Here is a 27,977-nt window from a genome sequence, read left to right as displayed (position 1 = left end):
CTGGGAGGTGGATCCAGGCTTTTTTTTTTTTTTTTCCTGATTCCAAAGCCCTTCTGAACCCACTCCATTATCCTGACACCACAGAGCTCATGATCTGTGCGTCAGTCCTGGTGGGTGGTGCGCTGGCTGAGGGATGCTGAGAGTGGGGAGTGTAATGTGGCCTGGCTTCCAGAGCCCTCTCTAGTCCCCACTTCTGGGTCCTGTCCTGGAGGAGTAACCAGCTCTTTCCCTCTGCCCACTCCGGATGGAAAGACAGGACTTTGGAGCAGATGCAGTACACCCTCTGCCCTGGGAACTTACAGGGACCCACCAAATCCAGCCCCCATCTCTGTGATCACAGCACTCGTAAGTGCTCCCATTTGTAGCACTGCATCACCATGGCTACTGAAACCACCCCACTAATTCAGTCATTTCCCCCAGTCTTGGCTTAGTCACATGAGTGACAGTGCTGGTCAAGCCACCCTGGTCCCGACACACATTGCAGGGTAAAGAAAGAATCTAGGGGCCTTAGGAGTTGGTTCAAATCATCCTATTAATGCCCCCATCAACAGAAGGTAGTCCAGGCCAAACTCTGCTGTCCCTTCCCTATCGCCAATGGGCCAACCACCAGAAAGCCACACACATGACAGACTATGAGCTGAGGCTGTACAACAGACACCTGGTAGGTTTCCACATCAGGCACAGTGGCCACTTAGAAAAGGAAGAATGTGGACTTTAGAGTCACATGGACCTGGGATTGAATCCTGAAGATTCCTCTACTGGCTGTGTGGCCTAGGGCAGGCCACTCAACCACTCTGAGCCTCAGTTGCCTGTAAAATGAGGATACAGATCTTTTCCTGTCAGCCACGCTGGGATGTTTGAAGATTATGTGAGATCCCAAATCCAAGAGAGCTGGGAGTCCCGGGCAAGTCTGACTGATGCAGCACCCCACCTCTGATATTCTGGGTACACATCTGTTCAGGTGCACCGGGAGCTGGTCCCTCTGACCCCCATTGTAAACCAGTTCATCCTGGATCCCTCCACAAGGAAGTGAGCCTCTGAGCTAACGAGACCCAGCTGTACCTGCAGTCAACCTCCCAATGACAGGAACGGCTGGAGTTGGGGTATTTCCCCTGTGTCTGAGGACATGCATTCAGGCTTTAACTGGGGCTGGGGCCTTGTGCAGGTAACCACCTGGAGGTTGGTCTCTCCCACCTGCAATCTCCCTTTACTTTTATAAAAGCCTTCTTCTTCACTGCTTCCTGAATGGGTCATCAGGTCAGTATCCTCAGCCTTTTTGCATCTTAGTCAGATTAATTCCTCCAACTTAGAAAGTATTCACAATTTTGGGTCACTAATTCCAGTGGCAAATAGACGCTGAGAACACAGATACATGCATATATACATACACACACATATACATACACACATATATGCTTTCAAATGACAACTCAGCAAGGGGAAAATGCTCTAAAAGAAAGGACATTATTGGGTCAACTGACAAAACTGGAGTATGAATGGTAGACTAGATAAGAGTATTGCATCAATGTCTGAGTTGGTAACTAAATTATGGTAATGCAAGAGAATAGCCCTATTCTTAGAAAATACTCCCTAAAGTATTTAGGTGTAAATGATGTATGTAACTTTCCTTTAAATAGTTCAGAAAAAAATTTTGCGCATATATTTATGTAAACATTATAGATACTTAGACATTCATTTATACACTTATAGGCAATGTTGTACACACACATGCACACGAAAAGGGTGGGGGAGAGAAAGCAAACATGATAAAACATAGAGGTAAAATGTTACAATATGAAAATCTGTCTAAAAGGCACATTCAGTGTTCTTCATACGATTTTTATTGCTGCAATTCTCCTGTAAATTTGAATTTCAAAATAAAGTTAAAAGAAAAAGACAACCTCCAAACCTTAACTTTGTTTGCCTTTTCGAGGCAAATGTTATTTGTTTTGGGGTTTTCTATTTTAAGCCCTATATTTCTGGGTTCATGTGGAGGCAGAGGCTGATAACAGGAGCACTATTGCCTGTGATAATGTCTCCAACTGACTCCTTACTTAGAATTATGTTAGATCACAAGAAACACCATGTGAAGGTGGGGGGGAAAGATAAATGTGTGTGTGTATGTGCCCTTAATGAATACACACCTCTGTCTCTCTCTGTTCTCTGTTGATTGATTTAAGCCTCGAGATGCCAGCCCCAGTGCCTACAGAGGTCAGGTGAGTATGTGAGTGAGTGACAAAGGCCAGGCATAAAAGAAGTCAACTACTAGAAATACAAGAAAACTTTCTTGATTTTTACTGAACTATACGGAAGCATAAAATGGCATACAAGTAGGTATGATACTGGAAATTACATTTCCAAGTCATAGTGGGAAAAACTGAAAAAACAGAAGTAGTTCATAATTCATTTTCCCATCTCACAATCCCTTGGGCCTAGATGATTCTAGTCTTACATCCCAAGGGTGTTGCCGGGAGCGTGTTCTTCATCATGTGGCGATGTGGAGTACGGAGTCCCACTGTGAGGCCTTTAACTGGGAGCAGTATTTCGTTTTACTCAGTTTCATAATGGAAAACAGCTGTTCACAAATGTAGGTACTCCCAAACATGGAGAGAATCTTTGCACAGTGGTTTTTATATCTTGGGTAGCTACTCCAGAGGTATTTATAGAATTCCGGTATTCCCACCTTGTCGTATTTGGTTTTCAGTACTGTGTTACACTGCAGATCAATAACCTCCATCTGCAATGCTTCATGCACGCTTTCGATTTTCATGGAGAAAGGGGAGCTAAACACGGTCAGTTCACTTTCATAGAGTTTGAAATCGGACAACCTTTTCTGGAATTCAGTCTTTAATTCCACGATTTTGGGAATGTAGTTCAGGCCATCGCTTTCATTTCTGGAAACCGATTTCAGTGTGGGAAAGTGGGCCAGATTATTCCTTGCTAAATGAGTTTCCCAAAGGCACAGTTTTGCCAGAAACGCTCGAATCAAGTCATACATTTGTGTAATGATTTGTGAATGCCCTTGAAGAGATATGTTCAAAGTGTTCAAATGCATCGTCATATCGACCAGGAAGGCCAAGTCTTTGATCCAGTCTTGAGAGCTCAGTTGAGGCAAGGGCTTTCCTCTGGATGACATAAAGGAATCAATTTCTTCCAATGATTCAAAAAATCTCTTCAGCACCAGCCCACGACTGAGCCACTTGATCTCTGTGTAGTACAGAAGGCTGCCATACTGGCTGTCCAGTTCGTAAAGCAAAGTTGTGAACTCGCTGTGGTTCAGTCCACGGGAGCATATCCAGTTCACAGAGTTAACTACCACATTCATGACGTGGTCCATCTTTAACTTTTGAGCGCAAAGTGATTCTGGGTGAATAATGCAGCAAACGGACTTCAGATCCGAGCCCTTGCAAACCATTGCCACCTTGGACTTAAGTTTTGTAACAAGTCCATCGTTCGCATCTACCATGGCAGGGGTGCCAGTTGAGGCCACGCTTACTAATTTTGACCAGTCAATATTAAACTTCTTAAGACTCTTCTCGACACGCAAAAATATCTCATTTCCAGATTTTGTACCTGTCATGGGCACTGTATCCAAAAGTTCTTCTGATACATCAAAATTCTCATCGACACCACGGATGAATATGGCTAACTGGCTGGTATTATTTATATCTGTGATCTCATCAATTGCAATAGAATATGCCACAAATGATTTGATTTTTTCACGTAATTTCTCCCATAAGTTCCCAGCCACATCTTCTACAGGCTGAATGGCAGCATTTTCCTTGGGACTCTCATTTGAAAACACTTGTTTTTGCTCAGGACACACGATTTCTGATGACCCTAAGAGATACTTTCTGAGTCCTTTTTTCAGCTCATGAAGCTTCTCGTCACGCACCTTCTCAGTGTACTGGTCATAGTGCTTACTGTGGTTGGTCTGATAATGGCGTCTTAAGTTGTATTCTTTTGACACGGACATGCTCTGTTTGCATATTAAACATGTAGGAATATTCTGCACTTCCACGAAGAAATATGCTCTCTCCCACTTTTCTTGAAATACACGGCCCTCTTGGTCTATCTTTCTTTTTCCCACTTTTGATAGAAACATGGAGACAAGAAATATTTCATTTTTCTCTTAACTCTACTATTCGAAAAGCAGCAGCAAAAGGACAATGATAAACAGGAGCGATAAAGTGGCTGGGGGCCTGGTTAGCTGGAGAGTAACCTGCTCCTGTAGAGAGAGGCGGCTGACACTCAGCTCCAGCAAACTGCTACCAGAGGGAACATGGGTCCACTGGGGCCAGATCTTCAGATTTCTGAAGAAAACCTGGAAATCGATTTTCATGAAAAAGTCCCTGGCTATTTAATGTTGGTTACTACTTCCCATTTTAAAAATGTATGTGAGCCAAACAAAAGACATCTTTAGTGGCTCTGTTTGCCACATCCGGTTTAAACAGGAATGATTTAAAAATATATTTGCATTTTAACATATTTTTTTCATTTGATTCTCAAGAAAATATCGAAATCAGAAAAGAAAATGAACACAGGTATATGATTTACTTGCTGTGAGTCACAAAAGACATTGGTGATAGCCACAGAACCGCAAAAAACTTACTTGTTTTAAGTTTAAAGAACCTGGCCATGATGCAGGTAAGCTTTTCTTTGAGAGAACACAGACATAATAATTCACTTTAAGAAAATGTAAGCAGGACAGAAAGTCAATTTAGTGGTTGCCTGGGGCTGGGGGTGGGAACAGGAAATGACTGAAAATGGGTAGGAGGAATCTTTTTGGGAGTGATGGAAATATTCTAATATTAGATTGTGGTGACAGTTGCACAACTCCATAAATTTACTAAAAACCACTGAATTGTGTACATTCTACACAAGTGAATTTTCTGGCATGTAAATCATGCCTCAATAAAGCTATTAAAAATGTGAAAAACCAGTTCGCCACCACATAAGTTTAGGACTAATAACTGAGCATTTGAAAAGAATACTTTAGTTTCCAAACTTTAAATGAGGAGGTTCCTGTCTACTGCCATGCCACCTTGAACACACCCGATCCCGTCTGATCTCAGAAGCTAAGCAGGGTCGGGCCTGGTTAGTATTTGGATGGGAGATCACCTAGGAAGACCAGGTGCTGTAGATGTAAAAAAAAAAAAAAAAAAAAAAAAATGAGGAGGTTCCTTAAGTGACTCAAGCTCTTGAGAACATCTCTACATCTTCTGCCTTACCCACCCTACAGAATACTGACTTGCTTGCAAGGACTCCAGGGACATTCAAGACATTCAGGACTCCAAAACATTCAAAATATTTAACCAGCAGAGTGGCTGGGGCATTGCTCTACCAGAACAGATGTTGCCCTCAGCACTGGGGATGGGGTAGGGTAGTTCTGGGAGTCCAAGCTGTGCCAGGTGGTACCCCTTTTGGTTCTGAACTATGGGAGTTTGGGGGTGGGGGCCCCCAGGGGTGGGGCTGGGGTGGCCAGGCAGGCACTATCTACCAACTGAGGTGAAGTAGTTCAGTATTATGATATGAGCCCCTACCATTAAAGGTTCTCGGATAAGAGTGTGCTACGTCACAAGTCACACACAGTCTGATGTGGAGCAAGCTCCATCAAACTGATAGGAGAAAAAATGTCTGGCTAATAAAACTCAAGAAAGATAATTAAAAGACCTTGTAACAAGCAGGAAAAATAAAATGCATATAAAGAGCAGCATGCTTTGCTCTAAGGCTCAAGAAGCAAGGACGCAGTGGTGAGTGTCTGCTAAAACACTTCACACTGAACAGCGGGTGCTGGAATGATTTTCTCACCACCCAAATACTCACCATTGCTAAGCTCAAGGCCTGGAAGTGGTCTGAAGAGAAAGAGACACTGGTGAATACAACAACACTCATTTTCCTCTCTTGTCCATTTAGTTCCATTTGACAAACTTCTGTGAGAGTCAACTTTATGTTGGGCACAATGGGAGAGAAAACTGAGAGGCTACTCATGATGACCAAGAAACAGGAACAGGGTCACATAGCTTGCAGATGTAGAATATGATAAAATGAGTGTGAGAGACAACTTGGCACAGCAACTGACTGCAGGGACCCACCACCCGCCTCCTGGGGTAAAAAATCCCTCTGCCACTGCTTATCCACTTATCAAGGCAAGTTATGATCTGCAGAATCATGCTCATGACCAAGAGGGAAACTCTCACTTACCTAATGACTGTGAATTTGATAAATTCTGCAGCATCCAAAATCCTTCTCATGGAACTGATTTCTAGGTAACCAGGGGCTTTGAATACCACCCCTGGGGGCATGCCATCGATGACCACACAGCCAGGGTTGAATGTGATTTTCCTGTAGGGGACTTTCACAGGGAAATCTACTCCAATGGCTTCACCTGTGATGAGACAAAACAGCAAAAAACCAGTTGCTTTTGTCATTTGCTTTTCTCAAACCACGCTTTATCTTTAATGTCAAGATTTTAAAATCATTCACATCAAATGACAACACTTGGTGATCAGCTTTGATTTCTTACAGTGTTACTATGGTGTATGAAAAATTTTATTGATTTTGAAATTGGCAATGGGTCGTATAGCAGACTCAGTTTCGTTCTCTATTAAATAGGGATTATCATGGTATGTACCAAAAAAGGTTTTTGTGAGTATTAAATTATTAGTCACGTGTTGAGCACTAAAAACAATGCTCGACCATGGTAAAACTCAGTAAATCAAAGATAGCTATTATTATTATTATTATCATTACTATTGTAATTAGTTCTTCCATGTATAAGCTCTTCAGTAAAAATACACACTAATCTTGATCAAAGCTCCTTCACAGAAAGATCAGTTTCCTAGATAAAGTATTCAATTAAAAAGAAATAAAACTTACCAAATTTTCGGCTAAAGAGGTCATTGACTTGTTCTCTTAGTTGTTTTATCTTTTCTATGCTTGATAATCTTTCCTTCTCATTATCTAAAAATAATTAAACAAATAAGAAAACTAGGGTTATTAATGTATTTGCCCCAAAGAAAGCTATTGGAGGAAATGCCTGTTAGCATATGAAAAAGCACTTTATGTGGCTTATTATTCAGTTTAGTTTTAGCAAAAATTAAGCATTTTGGAAATTTGTAGATGGAAGCCATCACACATGGTAGATAATTTTCCTGATTATAACTTTATGTAAACATACCACAACTACTTTTGGGAACATTTTCAATATCATGCAAGACAAGGAACTCCACTTTCACCACTACTCTTCAACATAATAATAGAAATCCTAGCCAATGCAATATGACATGTAAAAGGAATAAGATGTATTGAGATTAGAAGAGAATGTTTTTTAATACTTAAAATTTTAATTCTATTTTGAACAACTAAAGCAACTATGTGGTTCAAAGTTCAAGAGGCATAAAATAGTGCATAGTGAAACGTCTATCACAGCTCTCAGTTTTTTTCTCTGGAAGAATTATGTTATTAGATTCTATTGTATCTCTCCAGACATATTTTACATATACTTATTCAGAAAAGATGATTACTTGATGGGCAGAGGCCATCAAGTAATCTTGGCCAGCTCCAATTCAATGGCAGCTAGTGCCTGCCCTGAGGTATATTTTCCAGGTAATGCCAGGGCATGGCTGGGAGAAGCGATATACCTGATTAACAATGTTCGACATAAGCAAGATATTTGGTGTGTGGCAATCTGAAGCATATTTTATATTCCTGAATTGTCATTCCTTAGTTGATAGGGTGAACTAAGCAGAAAATAACTCCAAGAGACTAACCCATGTTGTAAAATGGTTAAAACATAACAAAATAAAAAACATAATATAAATTATGATAAAGCCAGATAAACTTCCGTACCTGGAATTGTCACCTGGACGATGTTAAGATCTTCAACACCTGCTGCTGAACTTGTAATACTGGATGAATTTGTGTTTCCTTAAAACAGAAATTAAAATTTAGAACTTACAGGAAATTTGGCCAATTCTCCTCTAAAAATGTCAAAGTGCCACTTTGATCAGAAGCCCACAATGATTTTTTTAAAACCAGAGAACACTGAGCTGTAGAGTAACAAGGTGGCTTGGAATTAATTGATATTTGAGTCTCTCTGCAATTTAATGATGTAAAAGGGGAAAGGGCACAATTACTTTTATTTATTTCATAGCCCCAATACTTCAGTCAGTCTAATTATATTTTAAAAGGAGGGTGCTTAAAAGCATACTTCCTTAGTTATTTTCTCAGTTTAGAGGGAGGAAAAAAGGAAATCAGACATATAAATGTGTCCAAGAGGACCTTTAAGTAGCAGACAGACATCTTATTAACAGTGATTTAACAGAGTCACAGCAAGTCTCAGACAGGGTTAAATAGTAAAAGCAGAGTTAATGTTATCACTTTTTTTTTTTTTTTTGTCAAATGATAAACACAACATTCACTTAAGTTGGAGGCTGAGAAATGTGAATGAGCCTGTCTAGTCCTTTCCCAGGAACTCACAGCTCAGTTCATGTGTTGTGTGAATGATGAACCATCTGGGCATTTGAGATTCTGCATCTGAAGAGCAAGACCTCAGAGAGACACATCAGAATCTCAAACGCCCAGGAGCCACTTCAGCAACAAAAGCCCTTGGGTTTTTCTGCAGTTTCATGATGCTTCAGACACAAAATTTTTGGAGAAAAAGTGAGAAAATTTGCTGCTCTTGTCCTTAAAATTACTCCTTTTTCTGATAAATCTAATAAATCCTGAAAGTCTGATTCTTAACAGTCAGGTTCAACACTAAGGGATTACTGAAAGTACTGTGAGGTTCCATCACTACCTTGAAACAAGAAAAATCATTCAGGGAACTTAACATCATTGAGCCTCCAAAACCCAGAACCAAATTCAGGTCATCAGAACCAACAGAGAGACAGTGTCAGAAGATGAGGCATTGTGTTTTGATGAACTGGTAATGTTTTACCACTAAAACTGACTCTTCAAAATATAAAAATCTGTCACAAAACACACGAAGCACAATTTAAAAACTGATCAAAATCCAATTATGATCAATGCATAAACTGGAAGTTAATTCATTTTAATTGCCCTGCACATTTCAAGTAAATGGATGGGATTTTCCCTAATAGGTCCAAGTCTTAACTCCTCTAAAATACACTTACATAAACAATGATTCTTTTTGAGTTGACTGCTCAATTACCTTATAAGTCAGTTTGAAACTGCTCATCTGGCTCATAGTCCATGAGCCATCATAATAATCCTTGTCAGATGAAGGACAAGAATACTCCCACAGAAGGACTTCCAAAAGTTTTGGTCCTTTGCTAGATGCACGCTTATTAGTGGCTAAATTATTTACCAAATAATTTATGCCTAATTTTTCTGTGGCAACTGCTATCCAGAACAAAACAACTGCTATCCGGAACAAAAGGATGATTCGGCTTGCACTTGCTGTACAATTGTGACACCCCACAGGACAGCAGTACAGTCTAGGGGCTACTTTGGAGGACATTTCTGGCATTCAAATCATTGCTGGACTTTGATTCCAATGTGGGATTCTTCTCTTCATAGTGTTAAAAGTACTTTAAGAAACAACCCAAATGTCTATCAATGAAAGAATGGATAAATTGTGATTTATACACAGAATGGAATATTATTCAGTCTTAAAAAGAAAGGGAGTTTTGACATATGCTGTAACATGGATGAACCTTGAAGATTTTAAGTGAAAGAAGCCAGACACAAAAGGTCACATACTGAATAATTCCATCTGTACGAAATATGTAGAACAGGTGACTTGATAGAGACAGAAAGGAAATCGCTGGTTGCCACGGGCTAGTGGAGTGGGAGCGGGGAATGGGGAGGAACTGCCTAGTGGGTATGGGGTTGCTTTTGGGGAGATGAAAATGTTTTGGAACCAGATATAGGTGGTGGTGGTTGTACAACACCCTGTTATGTACTAAATGCCGCTGAACTGTTCACTCTAAAAACGGTTAATTTTATGTTATGTCAATTTCACCTCAAAATTTTTAAAATGTACTTTTAGCGTTTCCTTTCGTGGAATTTTAAGGAGAAAAATAAATCTCACCATATAGCTCAGAACAGTGGAATCTGATGCCACACTGACGTCCTATGATGACTCTCAAACTAGGCCATGTAAATATCATGTTTTATCATCTATAAACCTACTCAGGCCCCATTGACGTCAAGTACAGATGAATCAGCACAAATCCATCCTCACTAATGGAAAATCCATTTGTGGGTCAGGAACATTATCCTAGGACAGGAAGCATCTCCTCAGTGCTCAGTCACCCTGAGAGCATTGTACATAATTTCCAGTAAAGTGGTTAGGGCTAAAGCATGACGGAAAGCTGTCCATTTACACAGGCCCAATCGATACTTGAAATTTTCACCTTCGTGCTTAATATACACTTATTGTGGAGAATTAAAGAAACAGTGAAAGTGAAAGGAAGAAAAGTAAAATCCTGCATAATTCTAATACTATTGGTATAGTTTCTTTTTTTAAATATATTTTCTTATTTTTCCTTTCTATGTAATAATTTTTCTAAACAAAATTGAGATCCTACTGTAAATTGTGATTTTTTTTGGTCCCTCTCTGTTTTGTGTGTAACTTGTCTTGAGTGAGATAGTTTTGTTTCTCACTGAATGTACTGAGCATTTATTTTTCCAGATGGATTACCATGATCCATTTTTTTAACTGTTGGGCACTTTGTACCCACTTTTTCTCTGTTATAAAAAATAATGAGAAAAGTTCTACCACCCTAAAACAATCAACTTGATGAAATTTTAGAATTCAAATAAATGAAGTACAACATAAAAATCAAATTGGGATGGGAACATTCAATCTGAAAATTCCCCCAGTCACGGCAAAACCAGTTCAGACACTGTGATATTTCAAGTGAAGTAATATTATCTCTAAGTAAAAAGGATTCACTCAGAAAAAAAAGTAAATGCAACTTCGAGGGAATAAATGTTTATTTTAAAAGTGTCATTTGTATAGTTTATACACTATTATCCAAATACTACGATCTTCTTGTTAAATCATTTTTTCAATGTAAAAAGATAAGCCTGCAATTATTTAAAGCTATTTTATAATTCAGAGTTTACTAATTCAAAATCACATCTGTTCAAATGAGTGAGATTTCATTAAATGTTAGGATAGAATTATCTACCTAATGACATTAATTCTGAGATCTCATAACATTATTAAATACGTAAAATAAAAGAACTTCTCATATTAGGAAGCCACTATGGATCTGCTTATATTCCAGCAGCAGAGATAAAAATATTTTTTAGCAGATAATTAAATGAATCACGATGAAATAAAATAGGTACATTCTTTTAACATTTAGGGCTTAAAATTCGCAAATTCCAGAATAAATGGTCTCATCATTTCTAAGAAAAATCAAAAATGTTAAAAAAAACTTTCAATTGTAAAGAATCCCCTTAGGATACGTTCATAACCATTGGATGTAATTTTTAAACAAACATACAAACAAAAAACCAAACAGATTGTCAGTTTTTAAGTATTTTAAAATACAATAATCTTATGTAGTGGATCATAAAAAATAAATATTTTTAAAGGAACTTCACTTCCTTTAAATACTTGCACTTAAACTGAGTTCACGGATTCCGGGCCTGATTGGTTGTCATTTTTGAACTCTATCACACTCTAGAAAAGAGAATGTGTTTCTGAGTGAACTAGTCCTTTTCTACCTTTTCCCTTCCCCGCCCTGCATTTGTTCCTCCCTTGGAGAGAGTACAGTTTGGTCTCACAGTGGCCCAGTGCTAATCTGCATGTCCTAATTTGTTGTCTAAAATGCTTAGGGCACTGGGTACTTGATGGGAACATGGGCTGCTCTGGTCCTACATACACAAACATCGATTTCAATTTTTTTCCCACAATAATCCTTTAGGAAGAAATAAAAACTATACTTAGCAGTGTGAATGGAATGAGGCTTTTGGAAACTAACCTTCAGTTTTCACCTCAGCTTCAGGTTCCTCACTTGTTTCTGAAGGCACAAGCTGAGTAGAATCTTGAAAAAAAAATTTCTAAAATGACATTCATTATTATGTATTCTCATGTTCCAACATCTGACTGCTCCTATACCGAAAAAGTTGTTTATCTTGGTATTTTACATACATTTCATACTTAATAAATGTAAAGGTTTAAGTATAAAGTAATTTTAATTTTAAAAGGGATAATAGGGTAATAAAGGATAATCTTATATAAGTGATAAGGAGAGATAAGAAACTTTCAGATATTATCAAATAATATGGAGTTACCCACATTAATGAACACAGAATATCCTTCTATTTGAGCTAATGGAATTCATGTGGTCATAGTGTTTTCTTGTTGTCATCAGGAATTACTAGGATAAAAAGAAGCCGTTTTCTTTGATTAATAGTTCCCATCTTATCCTACCAGAAGCCCCCAGGTATTCACAATCTATTATTACATGGAAGCACGATCAAGTTTTCTGGTGGACAAGAATTATGACTTATATAGATAAAAGCCTGGCTAGATTATCTCATTTAACTCTGGTTCATTTCAGGAAGATTTAGCAAAACTTATATTAATTGTTCATAAAGGAAGAAAGACTAGAACTCAAAATTAATTTAGCTGTTTTGACATTATACTATTGTTATGTAAGATGTAACCTTTAGGAAAAAATGAGTGAAGGTACACAGGACCTCTCTGTGCTATTCTTGCAGCTTCTTGTGAATCTATGATTATTTAAAAATAGAAAGTAAAAAAATATCAAACTAACTTACCTCTATCATAAATGGGCTTCCCGCTACAGTGTGATAATAAAAATCTCTTTGGAAATAAAATAATTCAAAGGCCAACATCCAATGAAATCTTTTCTAACTCTCACTCAGCATCATTCTACAATTGTTTGCTACGTGGGTTTTGTTCTATTTAAATACTATCTAACCATTAAAAAAAAAAATGACCAAATAATATCTTAACAGGTTTTATAAAGGGAAGTAAAATATAAGGGAGAAACAGATTTCAACTAAATTAAAAATAACTGTCCTCCCCAACATCCAGAGAAGGTCAGAGATTGCACTGAAGAAAAAGAAAAGAAAGATATAAACAAAAAAAAAAAATAAAGACTCCTGTCACATGCTACAACATGGATGAATCCTGAGGCATTATGCCCAATGAAATAAGCAGTCACAGACAAATACTACATGATCTTACTTATCTGAGACACAGAGAGTAGTCAAATTCATACAGCAGAAAGTAGAATGGGATTGTGGGGGTCAGGAAAAGGAGCTGTTTAATGGGGATAGATTTGCAAGATGAAAAAGTTCTGAGAATCTGTTTCACAATGATCTGAATATACTTAACACTCAATACTCAGCCAGTACTGAACTTCACACTTAACAATGGTTAGGATGGTAAATTTTATGTTATGTGTTTTTTTTTCCTTGGCCACAATGAAAAAAAATATATAATTTAGAAAAATAATATATAATAAAATAATATACATTAAAATAATTAAATAATATATAGTAAAATATATAACTTAGATGTTAAATAGTGACCAAGTCAACTTGTCTTCTTGGTTTAAAGCAAATAAATTCAAAATAACAAACTTTATGAGTGAATAAATAATTCTAAGACCGAACTCTATTGTATTATGTTCTCTGGCAAAATTTATCAGATTCTTTTAAGTCAGAGAATTGGACAAATTGCTCAGGGGGCCGTTGGAACTGTCCCCCAAAATTAAGTACTCCAGATGCCTCCAAATTGAAGAAGCCATTAAAAATAATTGCAAATCAGTTTCCTGGAGAACACTTTTGATTTAGAGAAAAATACAAATCATTTTGGTACTAAGATACACACACAATTCCTAAAAGCAAGGTCATCTTGCCTGTAAACTGACCAAGTTGTCCCATTCCTCTTGGTTTGGTGAGGAAGTTTCCTCTATTGTTACCATGGACATGTATAAACCATGTTAGGGGTTCAGGGGTTAAACATGATGGTCTGGATTTATAAATGAATGGAGGGAAGTATTATCAAATTTTACTTCTAATTCAAGAATTTCCTTAAATACTTTTTGACTCTGTTCAAAAGAATTTTGTCATGCCCATCAAGAAGACACAATGAAATAAAGTGACATGCGGCACCGGTGCCAAGTTTTCTTGTCATTTCTACATCCAGAGGCTTTAAGTAGAATCACTCCCAGATCAGGAAAGTAAGAAAGTGATAGTTCTTAACATTACAACATCTTAGGACCAGAACTCAGCTAGTGTTCTAAGAAAACACACCAGGAAGTCCCGTCTCTATTTTCATACGCATGTGTTTCAGTGTGTTCTCCGTAGAATACTGTAAACTAAAAATAATAAAATGCCTCATTTTTCTAACCTTCCATTGGTGATTCCATTTCTATTACTTCCCTGATTGCAGAAGAATGATGGCTTTCTGAAAGGAAAGTAAACAATAAATAAAAAAGGTAGAAATACAAATTTTAAAAAAAGAAATCATTTAAAACAATGCAAACAATTCAAGACACACATGGAAATATACATGAAATACTTCGACTCCTTGAAGTAAAATTTGCACAAATGTTCCTTTCTTTATATTTTTTCTTTGTTATTTTCTTTGTACTTTGGAAAATTTTCAAACATACAAAAGTAGAGAGATGGTATAATAAAGCCATGTGCCCATCTGCGGGTGCCCACAGTCATCGATTTGTGTGACCCTGTTCCTTTGTGCTCACTCACCACACCTCACTGGTTGTTTAAAGTAAATCCTAGATATGGTAGAATTCGATGTGCAAATACTGAGCAGGTACCAGTAAGATTTAACAGCTCTCTTCCTCCAGTGCCACTCCAATATCATGATGACCCCCCAAATTAACAATTATTCTTCATCATCATCTCATATCTAGTCATCGTTCAAATTTCTTCAATTGTCTCATGTCTTTTTCTAAAAAAACTTTATCTTGAAGTAATTTTAATCTTACAAAGAAGTTGCAAAAATAAAACAGTACAAGAAGATCCATATACCTTTTACACAGAAAACATGTTAACATTTTACCATTCCCTTTACCATTTGTAATCTTTCTCCCCTGCCTTAATCTATCTATAGAGATGTATATATACATACTTTGTATTTTTCCTGTACCATTCAAGAGAAAATTACATACATCGTGTCCCTTTATCTCCTAATAGGGATACTCTCTCACCAGCAGTTATCACAGCAGTTATAAAAATCACAGAATTTAACATTGAAACAATACTTTTATTTATTTTAACATCTGTATTCCAATCTTGTCAGTTGCCCCAAATGTCCTTTATAGCTCTTCTCCTTTAAGTATAGGATCCAGTTTGGGGTCTGGTATTGTTTTTTGTTGTCAAGTCTGTTTAGTCATCTTTAATCTGGAACAGTTCCATAGTCTGTGGCATTTCCATTTTTATGGCATTTCTATTTTTTAAGAATAGAATCTCCGCCACCCCCAGCAGAATGGTCCTTATTTTGAATTTGATGTTTCTTTATGCTATGATTCAGATTTTCCATTTTCAGCCAGAATATTGCCTAGAAGATAGTGTGTCCTTCTCAGGGTATATCACATCTGGAGGCATATGATGTCTGCTAGAGACTGAATGTTTGTGTCGTCCACAAATTCCTATATTGAGATCTTAACCTCCAGTGTAATGAATGGTATGCGGAGGTGGGGCCTTTGGGAGGTAATTAGGTTATGAGGGTGGAGCCCTCATGAATGGGATCAGTGCCATTATAAAAGAGACCCCAAAGAGCTTCCTGGTCCCTTCCACCATGGGAGGACACAGTGAGATAACTGTTTATGAATCAGGAAGTGGGCTCTCACCAGACACCGGATGTGCCAGCACCCTGATTTGGACTTCCCAGCCTTCGGAACTGTGAGAAATAAATTTCTTTTGTTTATAATCCACTCCCAGGACCCCCAACCCGAACTATGCTATTCTGGACTAAGACAGAGTCTATCTGTCCCTGTCTGGTGATATGAATTTTAATCCTCTGATCTCGGTGTTATTTGATTGCTCCACTGTATAATTACTGTTTTCTTCCCTCTCTCTTGTAACTAACAAGCAACCTGTGGGGAGAAACTAAAGATCACATAAATATTCCACTCCTTTTCTAAATTCTCCTCTAGATTTAGCATCCACTGATGATTCCTTCTTGATCCAATCTTATTTCATAATGGTTACAAAATGATGACTTTCTAATTTCAGCATCCCTCCCCATTTACCAGTCATTTTTGGTATTCCATGGGGAGCAGTAAATGTCTTTTTGCAGTTGATTTGCTCAAATCAGGATCCCAATGAAGCCCTCACATTGCATTTGGTTGAAATGCCTTTTACATCCCTTTTACTACAAAATAGGTTTGTCTTCATTTTTTTAAAAATTGCTATTATTTGATGAAGAAACCAGCATAACTGTGTAGTTGAGTTCTCTCCTTCTGGACTTTATTGCCTGTGTCCTTGTGCTGTTGTTTCTATGTGTTCCGTACCCCTACGTGTCTTGCAAATTGGTGGTTGGGTCTAGAGGCTGGATCAGACTTTGGTTTGATTTTGTGGGGCAAGAATCCCAAAAGCGTACTTCCTACTGGATCCCGTTGTGTTGGTTACCTCTCTCTTTGTGAGGTTAAAACTGGACCAGTGAGTTGGGACCTATCAGCCTGATACATTTGTGATAAAGTCTCATCAACATTTTATGAATGGTTTTAATAGCCACTGGTGGTTACTGTTGAGATGCATTGTTACATTAGGGGCTGCAATATTGAAGATGTCTTATGACTTCTTTTTCAAAGCCTTATGTTTTATTTCTCAAAATTCTCTTAAGTTAAAAAAAAAAGAGGTGAAGAATTCAGCACATATGTTATTTGGCTAGGTAAAAATTGGAATGCTGATAAATTTTGGTTTTTATTATCAATAATTCTAACTACACTATAAAATTATTAATCAATGTCTGTGTGACAGCAACAACAAATAAAACTCAAAAGCATTTCTTTTATGCTTTTCTTATATATTTTTCCTCATTGTGAAGGGCAGACATGGGACTTTAGAGTCTGCTGTAAAGCGTTTCTTCCAATGAGGGACAAAACACAAACTTGTCACATTATCGTTTTCCAGGTGTGTGCTGACTAACATCATGGGGCTTTAATTCCCATTCTCATGACTGAAATCTGAGCAAATGAAGTCTTAAAGGAAAACTTGCATATTTCATGTTGGAAACTCACAACCAACAGGTTGTTGTAAGAGGGCCCACAGTCTAACATAGTTAACTTTTTGTTCATTTACCAATTCTGCAATTATTTTTCAAGAAAGTGTGGGGGTAGGGGGGCGGTATATATCAAGGCACACATTATATTTAAGCTTTTTTTTTTCAGCCTCTTGCCCCAAGTTTGGTTATATTGGAAGAAAAGGAGTAGGAGGGAGGCTGAGGTAGCAGAGAGTGAGCTGAGAAGAGGCTGTTGGTAAGACGGTGAGGGGCAGCGGCCAGGAGACCATGACAGACCCCTGGTGGGCCCTCCCGCCCGCACTCACTAGAGTCTGTCTATTCACAGGCTCTCTGGTCCTCTTAATCAACGATTCTCATTACCTTGTTAAATCTTCAGCACACTGCTACACAGGTTCTGTGGTGACATGAAAGACAAGTAAATTTTGGGCTGCTCACGGGCAGGACAGACACAGGTGATGGCCTTTCTACAGTCAAAGGGCATAGTGTGGCAACTGAATTCACAAACCGTTTCATCAATTCGCCTATATCTGTCACAATTCCACTAAAGACCAAGCGATAGGGATTCGAGGGATTTCAGGGCTGATCAGGAAAGAGATATGACCACGAGATGGCGCTACCACACACAACTTTATTTGGGCAAAACTGATAGGTTTGTATGCCAGGAAAAGTCCCTCACCAATAGAAAGCTCCGTTGGCTTCAGTTTGGGGACCACCAGGCAGAAGGGTGAGGAGTAAAGGAAGGCTGGGCAGAGGGAGATAGGAAAGGGGGCTTATGTGTTAAGGTGACATTGCAGCATGGGGGGTGGGGGTCTCTGAGTCAGAGAGCTGTGAGGGGCAGTTTTGGCTGGGGGTCTTTATAGCCCTGGGGTTTTCCTTAATGTAGCCTAGCAGATGTTGAGTGCACTTTGAGTTTGGCACCAGCAGGCTTTTGAGCAAATAGGTCTCAGCCTGCTGTGAAGAAATAAATGACCTCGGGGCTAATATACAGAGGTCATCTTTGGTACATTTCTAGAACACCAACTAACTTCAACACTGCATTATCGAACTGTTCATGCTATGCAACATGGAGCCACAAATACTACAAAATATAAATCACTTAAATATAAAGGCCAGTAGAGGTAAATAATTTAAAAACAAATTGCTCATTGTTAGGTTCAAGTCTAAGCAAGATAAAGTTTACATAAAAACAGAAGTAGGCCAGTGTATTTTCTTTCCTTCTCTTCCATTTCAAAAAGTCAAAATACAGAACAAAATATTACACTCAGTAAATTCAATGTGTATTAGCTCTAAAATACTGACATGCTCCAGAAAGTAGAAGAGGATGTACATTTGAAATAATGAGAAATTTTTCATCAGCAGGATAACTTTTCAAAGAACCTGCTTTGGAGTACAAATTTAGTCATCAAATTTGTGTTAAAGATATAGAATAGAGGCCATTTCATTAAAAAAAAAAACAAAATTAAAAATAAAATGAGCGGCAAGGAAATTCTGACACATGCTACAAGGATGGACCTTGAGGATATTATGCTAAATGAAATAAGCTGGTCATAAAAAGACAAATACTGTACGATTTCACTTACATGAGGTACTTAGAATAGGCAAATTCAGAGACAGAAAGCAGAATGGTGATTGCGGAGAGGAAGGGGGAGTAGGGAGTGACTGTTTAATGGGTGTAGGGTTTCTGCTTGTGAAGATGATAAAAGTTCTGGAGATGGATGGCAGTGATGGGCATACGACAATGTGAATGTACTTAATGCCACTTACCCATGCATTTAAAAATGGTTAAAATGATAAATATTATGTTATGTATGTTCTAGCGCAATGCTAGGAAAAAATGGATGTAAGTGACAAGATGACTAGTGTCAATTTACTAGGAGGACAAGAACTCTTTGGTAAATTTATCCAGTTATAACAAAATTATTTTTCTGGTTTAGAAATTTAACAGTGAAAATCATACATATTGAATGGGTGTCACATATGTTGAAAATGATCTGATAATCAGTCTTTTCAAATCGAAAGTTAAAATTATTTCACAGATTTTATTTTATACAGATTGTTTACACAGATTATAGATACAGGTTAATCTAACGTTGAATCTGATTATTTTTTAAATTTATTGTTGTAATTCACATACCATAAAATCTACCCTTTGAAGAGTACAACTCAGTGGTATTCACATGGTTGTACAATGATCACCACTATTTCCAAAATATTTTCATCATCCCCAAAAGAAACCATGTACCCACTAGCAGTCACTCCCCACCCCCTTCTCTCTCTAGACTCAAGTAACTATTAATCTACTTTCTGTCTCTATAGATTTGCCTATTTTGGACATTGCATATAAATGGATCCATACAATTATAGATTTTTATGTCTGGCTTCTTTCATTTAGTGTGTTTTCAAGGTTCATTCATGTTATAGCATGCATCACTACTTCATTCTTTTTTTATGGCTGAATAATATTCCATTGTATAAATACACCACATTCTGTTTATCCATTCATCAGTTGATGGGCACTTGGGTTGTTCTTATCTTTTGGCTACTGGGAAGAACGTACAAGTTTTTGTGTAGACATATATTTTCAATTATCTTGGGTATATATGTATAATTGTGCATATATCTAAGAGTGTAACTGCATACATCTAAGTATAGTTTTCTTATAATTTTTTGGTTTTGTTTTGGTATCAAGGTAATACTGGCCTTATAAAATGAGTTAGGAAGTGTTTCTTCATTTTCAGTTTTTTGGAAGAGTTTATGAAAGATTGGTATTAATAATTCTTCTTTAAATATTTGGTGGAATTCACAAGTAAAGTTATCTGGTCCTGGGCTTTTTGGCAGGAAGTTTTTTGACTGTTAATTCAAACTCTTTACTTGTTACATGACTATTCAAATTTTGTATTTTATTTTTAGTTAGTTTCAGTAGCTTATCCATTTCATCTAGTTAATTTGTTGGCTTCCAATTGTTCATAGTATTTGTGGTAGGAAGATGGCTCCCACAAAGATATTCAAAACCTGTGACTATACCAGGTTACTTGGCAAAGGGCAATTAAGGTTGCAGATAGATTAAGTCTGCCAATCAGCTGACCTTCAGAAAAGGAGATTATCCTGCATTATCCAGCTGGGCTCAATGTAATCAGAAGGGTCATTTAAATGTGGAAGGAGGATGCAGAAGAGTCAGTGTCAGATGTGATGTGAGAAGATAACATTAATTCTTTGTAGTTGGGCTTTTCCATCCACTTCTCCCTCTGCTTGCAAAGCTCTTCCCCCAAATCACACAGTGTCAGCTGGGAAGAAAACTGAATGGTGTTGATATTCTTAGATCCACTAGTGTCAGATGAGCCTGGGTGTAGTGTATCTCAGCCAAGCTTGTACTATGCGTTCTGCACTTTAAGGGGCCCTGAAGACTGGGTTCTTGCACATGTAAATGACCTTATGGGACTTCCTGGGCTCCACAGGGGACAAGATGTGAATGCGTGTTTGTGGAGGGTGGATGGAGGGAGTTTCCAAGAGGTCTGTGCTGCAGACAAAGCATGAGGCCTGGTGCGGGTGGAGTGGGGAATCAGATGTTTACAGAAACACCACTTGAGTTTATAAGCACTGTGGGGCCATGGCTGACTTTATTGGGGGTTCCCCAAAGGCCAGTCACCAGTATGAGCAGGTCACATTTGTTGCTTTTATGGTTTTAAAATTTTTTTCCTTACATACTTCAATATGTGAGTATTTAACCTAAATGGCTACAAAAACATTCACTGTTACAAAATACGGTCCGTGATATCTGGCTTTTTAACTCTCTGGGAATCAAGAAAGGAAGCTGCCCAACTTAAGGAGTGCTATAAAGAATAACTCTTGAATAGTTCTGTCATTTCCAAGACAAGCAGGAGAAATGTTATCTATTATACATTTAACTTAAATGTTTTTCTTAACGTAATGTACTTCTTTTTGAAAAACTATAAAGACAGGACTGCAGGTACATCTCTCCAATTGTGTATTTTACTACTACCTGTGGGAGCAGAATCTACAGTAGTATATCCCTGATTGTATACCTTTTGATCAACACCAAGATCACTTAAGTTCAAAAATATATTCTTGGGAAGCAAGACATAAGTACTTTTTTCAAAACAACAAAGTAATTTAGAAAGAGGTTACACCGATACTTTGTGAGGAACATGCTCAATTCAACAAGTACATAAAGTGCCCTGTATGTACACAGCCCAGGCTTGGGTCTCTAGGGCTGGAGCAAGATGCTGGGTCTTCCTGCCCGGAGCTTGCCGCTAGCTGAGGGTGTCCCCAGCAAAGGCATGAACAGAACACAGCAGGCCACACTAAACTCTGTGTGCGATTAGGAAGCTGACATTCTGACTGTGTCCAGAAAGAAGGATGGAACTCATCAGAAGTCTGCAAAGTAAAAGGCAGTTACACGGAAGGATGGGCTTAGATGAAAGCCAAGCGGAAGGAGGATTCAGGGCCTGTTTAAGGAATACCAGATTGTGGAGTGTGTCCAAAGAACCCCAGAGTGAGCAGTATGTCCAAAGAATTAAGGGAGGGTGATGGTGGGGGCGGCAGATGGCATAGGAAGGGAGGCTGGAAAGAGCAGTAGAACTGCCGCTGTAAACTGGGACTCTGCAGGTGGTGGGGAGCCACAATGTGTGAGCAAGGGAGGGCGGTGGACAGATCCCAGTTTTCAGAAAATAACTGTTTGAGGAGGGAGTGGTGTAGGATGGAATAAAAAGGGGCCCTCTGCCCAGAAGGAAGGGGGCTGATCACTGGGGACCTGCAACAGGCAGGTAGGGGGCCTGGCCCAGGGCAGCCATTACAACAGACACTTCCATTGATCTCTGCTTTTAGATATTTTGAAAAAAGTTTTTTAGTAAAATTTATGGAGCTATACAATGCTGCAGGAAAAGTTCGAAGTTAAGATTTTATAGGAAATACTTGAAATCTGGTAATAATGTTTGAGGAATGAAATTGTAAATTGTCCTGCACTCTGCCCACATTCACAGTGGAGCTCAAAGATGGAGAAAGCATCAGAATCCTTTCAACATTCATGTCGACGTGAAGCTATTGTATGGTCAAACTGGTATCACGCAGGGGGCCAGCAGGATTCTGGTCTTTGGGCAGAGGAACTGCATGGACCACCTAACTCTGTCACATTTGAAAACTGTGTGTATTTGGTAATAATTGTCTTCTTCTCCCCATTTAACTTGTATGATGTCAATGAAGCAACTATTATTAAGAACTGGCATTTGAATTTCTTAACTCTCATCTCCATCTCTTTTATCTTTGAATCTTTTTTCAGTAACACAGGAGTCAGGCTGGACAGAAGATGATTAAGGGAGAAATATTTTAGAACACACAAAATAAGAGTATTCAATAGACAAACTCAAATAAAAGGCATCCTGAAATACCTCTACAGTCATATATGCCTAGGAGCATGTAAACTAGGCTAAACAGAATCCATCTAATGATTGTAAAACTTTTTATTCTAAGTGACAGGATGCTAGAGCACAGGTCATCGTGCGTGGTTCTTTATCAGTTTTTGCTTGTTTTTCAGATGGGTGGTAATAAAAATTTTTCATCACAAATAACTTTCGGAGGAGAAAAGGATTATAAAATAGTATTACCTTGCACATTATATCGATAGTAATTAGGATCCTCTGATTCTTTCTTGACTGACACAGCTGCTGCTTTCAGTGAAATGCCTTTGAATGCAATGAAAATTACAGAATTACGTGTTAGGCCAAACCCACGAACAGAGAAATATGACTACTGAAAGAATTTTCAAGTTCTGTTTTGATCAACATAGGAACATTATAAATCAGTAAAAGAAATTGTAGCTCATTCACTATGAACAAATGGCTTACCCACATAAAAATATAAATAATATAAAATCAATATAAAAAGAAAGAAGGAAAGAGGGAGAGAAGGATGAAGGAAAGAATGGAGGGAGGAAGGGAGGAAAAGAAGGGAAGGAAAAAGAGGTCTAGATCCCAGTTTGGGGACATTTTCCTTTCAAGGTGACTGAATACACACGTATTTACATGAAATACTGTAAAACATCCTTCTCTAATGGGACCTGAGTTGGCACATATAATCTTAACTTACCCACTACAATGAAATGGACTTCAAAACCTGGGGAAACTACATTAGTGAAACCAAAAGCCTTTACTGGGGAAAGGTGTGGTAGATTGCAAAAATTAGCCACAAATTTCTCCCATCTAGTATGGGCACCTGTTTGTGCTGTCACTTTCCTACTCCTATTTTCTATAAGTGGAGTCTCCTTCTCTACCTTTTCAGTCTAGACCTGGCCACATGACTTGCTTTAGCCAACGGGACATAAGCTAATGGGATGCAAACAGAGGCTTAAAAAAGTGCTTGTGCATCAGAGCCCGCTGTTTTTGGAGCCGAGCTGTCATGTGAACAAGGCTGGGCTAGCTTCCTGGAGGAGTGAGGCCCTGAGGAGATGGGGAGGGGACAGGCCAGCTGGCTCTCCCAGCTGAGGCTTCAGACCCAGTAAGGAGCCAGCACAAACACACAGAATTGTGAGAAAGACTAAATCATCGAAGCCACTGAGTTTTGGTGCTTTTTAATACAGCCATGGATAACTGCTACAAAAGTATACATATAATTTGACCATGAATGTTAAAACAGCAAAAGCAAAAATTGTGACATAGCACGGCCTTCACTATTTAGCATCAATTTACAAGTTCTGAGGAGTCTTCTGAAAACTAACAGCTGTTGGATATTTAAAATGTGATTATCAAAACGAAAATCTATTAGAACAGCTATGGAACAGAATGGACACAGCTGACAGCCATAGTATTGAAATGGTTAGGTTAAGTTGAGGAATTTGCTCAGAAGTGGGACAAAAAGGTAATCTGATGGAAAGATTAAAGGAAGTTGGCAAATGGAAGTCTACTTATGCATAAAAACAGCTATTTATGTGTTTATCTGTAAGTGATCTGAAAGAATTTTCAACCAGATGGGTAAGAGCTGTTGGCCCTAATATGGAGATGGGATTTGAGGTGTGTAGGGAGATTTTGGGGGGGGATGGAGTTTTGAGAGAAGAGAGTGAAAGGGTAAAAAAAAGGAATTTTCCTTATTACTATTTTGTCTGAATTAAAAAAAATTTAATCATGTATTAACTTTTGTAATATTTTATAATAAAATTTTAAAGTACATGTCCCAGTGGGTTAGGCACTAAAGACTCTACTAACAGAAACATTTGATAAACATGTGTCAGCTGTCAAAGAAAAACTCCTTATAATCCAGGCAACTGAATCCCGACAGTGTAAGAATGTAGAATTTCTCTGAAATGCTAATGAAAACAGATTTACTTCAGCTTTTCCTCAAAATAAAAGAGAGAGAGAGGGAAAGAGAGAGGAAGGGAAAGGGAGAGACAGAGAAAAAATTCTAAACCATTTAAACATTTTTCTGTGTAACAAGTGCTATACAAATATCACAAGAAAGAAGGCTGATTGATGGCCAGCTCTCAGAAGCCTGCAGGCAGCTGGAAGCAATTCATATTGCATAATAAAATCCACGGTAGACAGTCACATTAATAGGGAGCATATTTCGGTTTAAACGGAACCACATTTCCAAAGGAGGCCTTAACAACAGAGGAAATGCTCATTGGACCCAACAGCTGATGAGAAAGGGGAGGGGAGGCTGGGTCTAGATCTATGAAAGGGCTCCTACAGAGAGCTGACAACTCCCCTCCCCCACCACCATTTGTCTTCCCAGTTTCTAAGAGGAGACCGCAGGCAGAACATATTGGAGCTTTGAAAAGCATCCAAGGCTAAGATTAAATGGGTGAGAGTTGAAGGCATGTCATGTGTAAGTAAGTGAGATTAAGACAGGACAGCTGAATTCTGCTCAGCTGAGAAACGTGGCTTGTTTCTTTTCGTTGACTTGTATTGGTTTTACCTAGAATAACTAAAGTGGACAAGCACCATCATTTTTCAGACTGTCATTTAAGGTGAAACTTCTACTAAGCACATATTTACATGTGGAAGGGAGGGATACAACACCTGCAGCTGTGGGGAGGGGCAGGGAACCCTTGGATACTGGTCCACTCATGTCCTGCGGTCTCCCTAGGGACTTGGGGGGTGGGGCGCTGAACATAAACCACACCTTGACAGCTTTACGGTGCTGGTGCTCTGTGTTCCATTTTACTATAGGTATGTCTCTTCTCCCTTTTTCTACATCTTTTCTTCTTAATATTGAATATTGACTTTCTTTCAGATTATGTTAGATTTAATTTTAACTTTATATTTCATATTCTAGGTTGCTTTGAGAGCATTATTAAATTCTAGTTTTAGCCTTTTATAACCAGCTTGTGTTCACTTTTATCTTTTTGAGGTTTGAGTTTTACGTACTTGATTACTTTAGGTTTTCTAACCTGTCCACTCTTAATGCTTTCAATATTTTCCCACCTCTTGATTAAACGTTTGAGTTTTCAAAGAATTCTATTTTTAACCTTTTAACATTTCTCCTCTAATTAATGTCTTTTTTTTTTTTTTTTTTGAGGAGTGAGGAGAGGCAGGGATAGGGATCAATCATTGTCATCTACAGAAGAGGGATTTTTCTCCCAACATTCATTGTCATTGTAATGCATGTCTACTGTAGAACATTTAGAAATGACAGAAGAGTACAGGAAAGCAGTAAAACATGTTCAAAAATGAAAACACTGCTCTGTTTCTAAATCAAGCCATAATTCCAAATGTGTACGCAAGGCTTTTTAACTCATTTTGCAGTCTGGTTCTAATTTAAATTAAAATAATATTTTGTCCACAAATATATCTATTTAATAACATTAAGTACCTAATATTTACTGAATTAGAAGGCTCTTTTCTAGAATCTGAGTAAAATATGACCATTCTGCAAATAAGGCCCCACTGGAGGTTAATTAGCAACCTAATCCCCATTTTTTTTGTTGTTTCTTTGGGATTTTCTGCATAGACAATCATGTCACGTGTGAACACAGTTTTATTTCTTCCTTCCCAACTCGTATACCTTTTCTTGTCTTATTGCATTAGCTAGGACTTTTAGCACGAAGTTGAAAAGGAGTGGTGAGAGGGGATAAACCTGCCTTGTTCCTGATCTTAGGAGGATAGATTCCAATTTCTCACCATTGAGTATGATGTTAGTTTTTTGTAGATTTTTTAAAATTAAGTTGAAGAAGTTCTCCTCTGTTCTCAGTTTACTAAAAAACTAAATGGGCTTCACATGAAATGGGCTTCCCACTCTTTTTGTAGTAAAACAAAAAAAGGGGTCCAATGATAACCTGCTAAATACTTGATTCTAAAAGCATCGGTGTACATACCAGAATCTTCCATGGGTTCTGTTTTCACATGGACAGGGCCACAACTGAAAGGAGAAGGGAAACCTGGTAAAGACAGGCCAGGTAAGAACTGACCACAGGCATTTGGACACGTGGAATCCTCCAGGTCTCCATGCCATCAAGTTCTCCCTCCCCGCACAAACTGAAAGCAAAACTGCCACAGCTTGACCACTAACTTTCTTAATTTGTTACAAAATTAAAGTGTCAGTTGAATATAGCCTTGTAACCCCAAACAGTCTTTTGAAGAAAGAATATACAACTGACCCTGGGGGGCGCCCACCCATCAAGCGGTTGAAAATCTGAAAATCCGAATGTAACTTAATTTGGTTCTCCACGAAGGCGTACTCCCACAGTGAATTGAAAATACAGTCGACTCCTGAACAACACGGGTTCGAACTGCACTGGTCCACTATGCGTACAAGGGGAGCTGAGCAGTTCAAACTCATGTTATTCAAGAGTCAATCATGTAACAAAATAAGAAAGACTTTCCATAGTCTAAAAACTAACACTTTGGGGCTAGATATGGATTTTTTTTTTTAATTTATTTTTTACCTTTCACTTGGCGATGTTGTTAATCTCTCAGCATCTACTACCACCCCAGGCTCACCTGTACAGAAGTGAAAAGAGACACACTAGTCCTTTTCCGTGTCTTGAAATATGACAACATTCAAAGGCATATAAAGTGAAAGCACGTACAAAGAGAACAGAATTTCTATCTCTGGGTCATTATGGAATAGCAAGGGAGAGAGACCAACTCAAACCAGGCCCCATGCTCTGAGGCCATTTGTGTGGGCAGAATGGGGACCGAGGAGCAGACTGGGGCTGCAGCACAGGAGTGGGTCTCATCTTGCTGCTCATCAGCTGGGTGACCTCCAGTAACTTACTAAATCTCCCTGTGCCTCAGTTTCCTCATCCAAAAATGGTGGTTGGGTAGGGTTAATTAATGCATGCAAAATTCTTAGAACAGTTTCTGGCACATCATAAATACTAAATAAGCATCAGCCGTTATTATTCTATAAGGAAAATACAAGTCATCTGGCATAACAATTACCTGGTCACCTGCCATCCTCATCTTCAAGTCTCTCCCTTAATGTAAGAAAGAGGATCCAGGAGCTCAAAATTGTTCCGGAAACAGAATTTGCTCCATGAGTAGTCCACGCTCAGAAGAACCGGAGTGTGTGTCCCGTTTTCCTCTGTATTCCACAGTGTGCCTTGTGAACTGTGTGTCCCCCACCCTGCACCCCCCAGCCATCTCTACCTATGCAGTCTCTTTAGATCTGATCTTTCATAAATAGCTCTGGCCCAACGTTTCCAATTACATTCAGGATAATAATCTGAGAAAATAGGAAATGGGCCTAGGTAGATCTCTAAATGTTTCTGGTAAATTAATTTTTTCGAAGTTTTAGTCCC

The 27,977-nt window shown here is 38.4% G+C and overlaps 1 protein-coding gene and 1 pseudogene across 4 annotated transcripts in view; one reads left to right on the top strand and one right to left on the bottom strand.

Annotated features, from left to right (window-relative positions):
• Positions 1–2,266: 2,266 nt before the first annotated feature.
• The window catches only part of GTF2IRD2B (GTF2I repeat domain containing 2B), a 51,056-nt gene continuing 25,345 nt past the window's right edge, over positions 2,267–27,977 (bottom strand). For 2 of the 4 annotated variants that reach the window (XM_039849095.1, XM_039849096.1), the window contains 10 exons: positions 27,120–27,174; positions 26,550–26,593; positions 22,849–22,926; positions 14,369–14,425; positions 11,964–12,026; positions 7,852–7,929; positions 6,880–6,963; positions 6,205–6,388; positions 5,827–5,855; positions 2,267–4,089 (listed from right to left, as the gene is read on the bottom strand). In XM_039849095.1, the coding sequence (XP_039705029.1) occupies positions 2,486–4,089; positions 5,827–5,855; positions 6,205–6,388; positions 6,880–6,963; positions 7,852–7,929; positions 11,964–12,026; positions 14,369–14,425; positions 22,849–22,926; positions 26,550–26,593; positions 27,120–27,174 (2,276 nt within the window). In that variant the 3' untranslated portion in view covers positions 2,267–2,485. The other 2 variants (XM_039849098.1, XM_039849097.1) reach the window with 2 other exon arrangements.
• LOC120592003 (uncharacterized) lies at positions 5,028–5,146 on the top strand (annotated as a pseudogene).

Source organism: Pteropus medius, unplaced genomic scaffold, assembly GCF_902729225.1.
Source record: "Pteropus medius unplaced genomic scaffold, Ma_sr-lr_union100, whole genome shotgun sequence".
Lineage (NCBI taxonomy): Eukaryota > Metazoa > Chordata > Mammalia > Chiroptera > Pteropodidae > Pteropus > Pteropus medius.
Note: the sequence above shows the minus strand (reverse complement) of the source record. Positions and strands in the feature narration are given on the sequence as shown.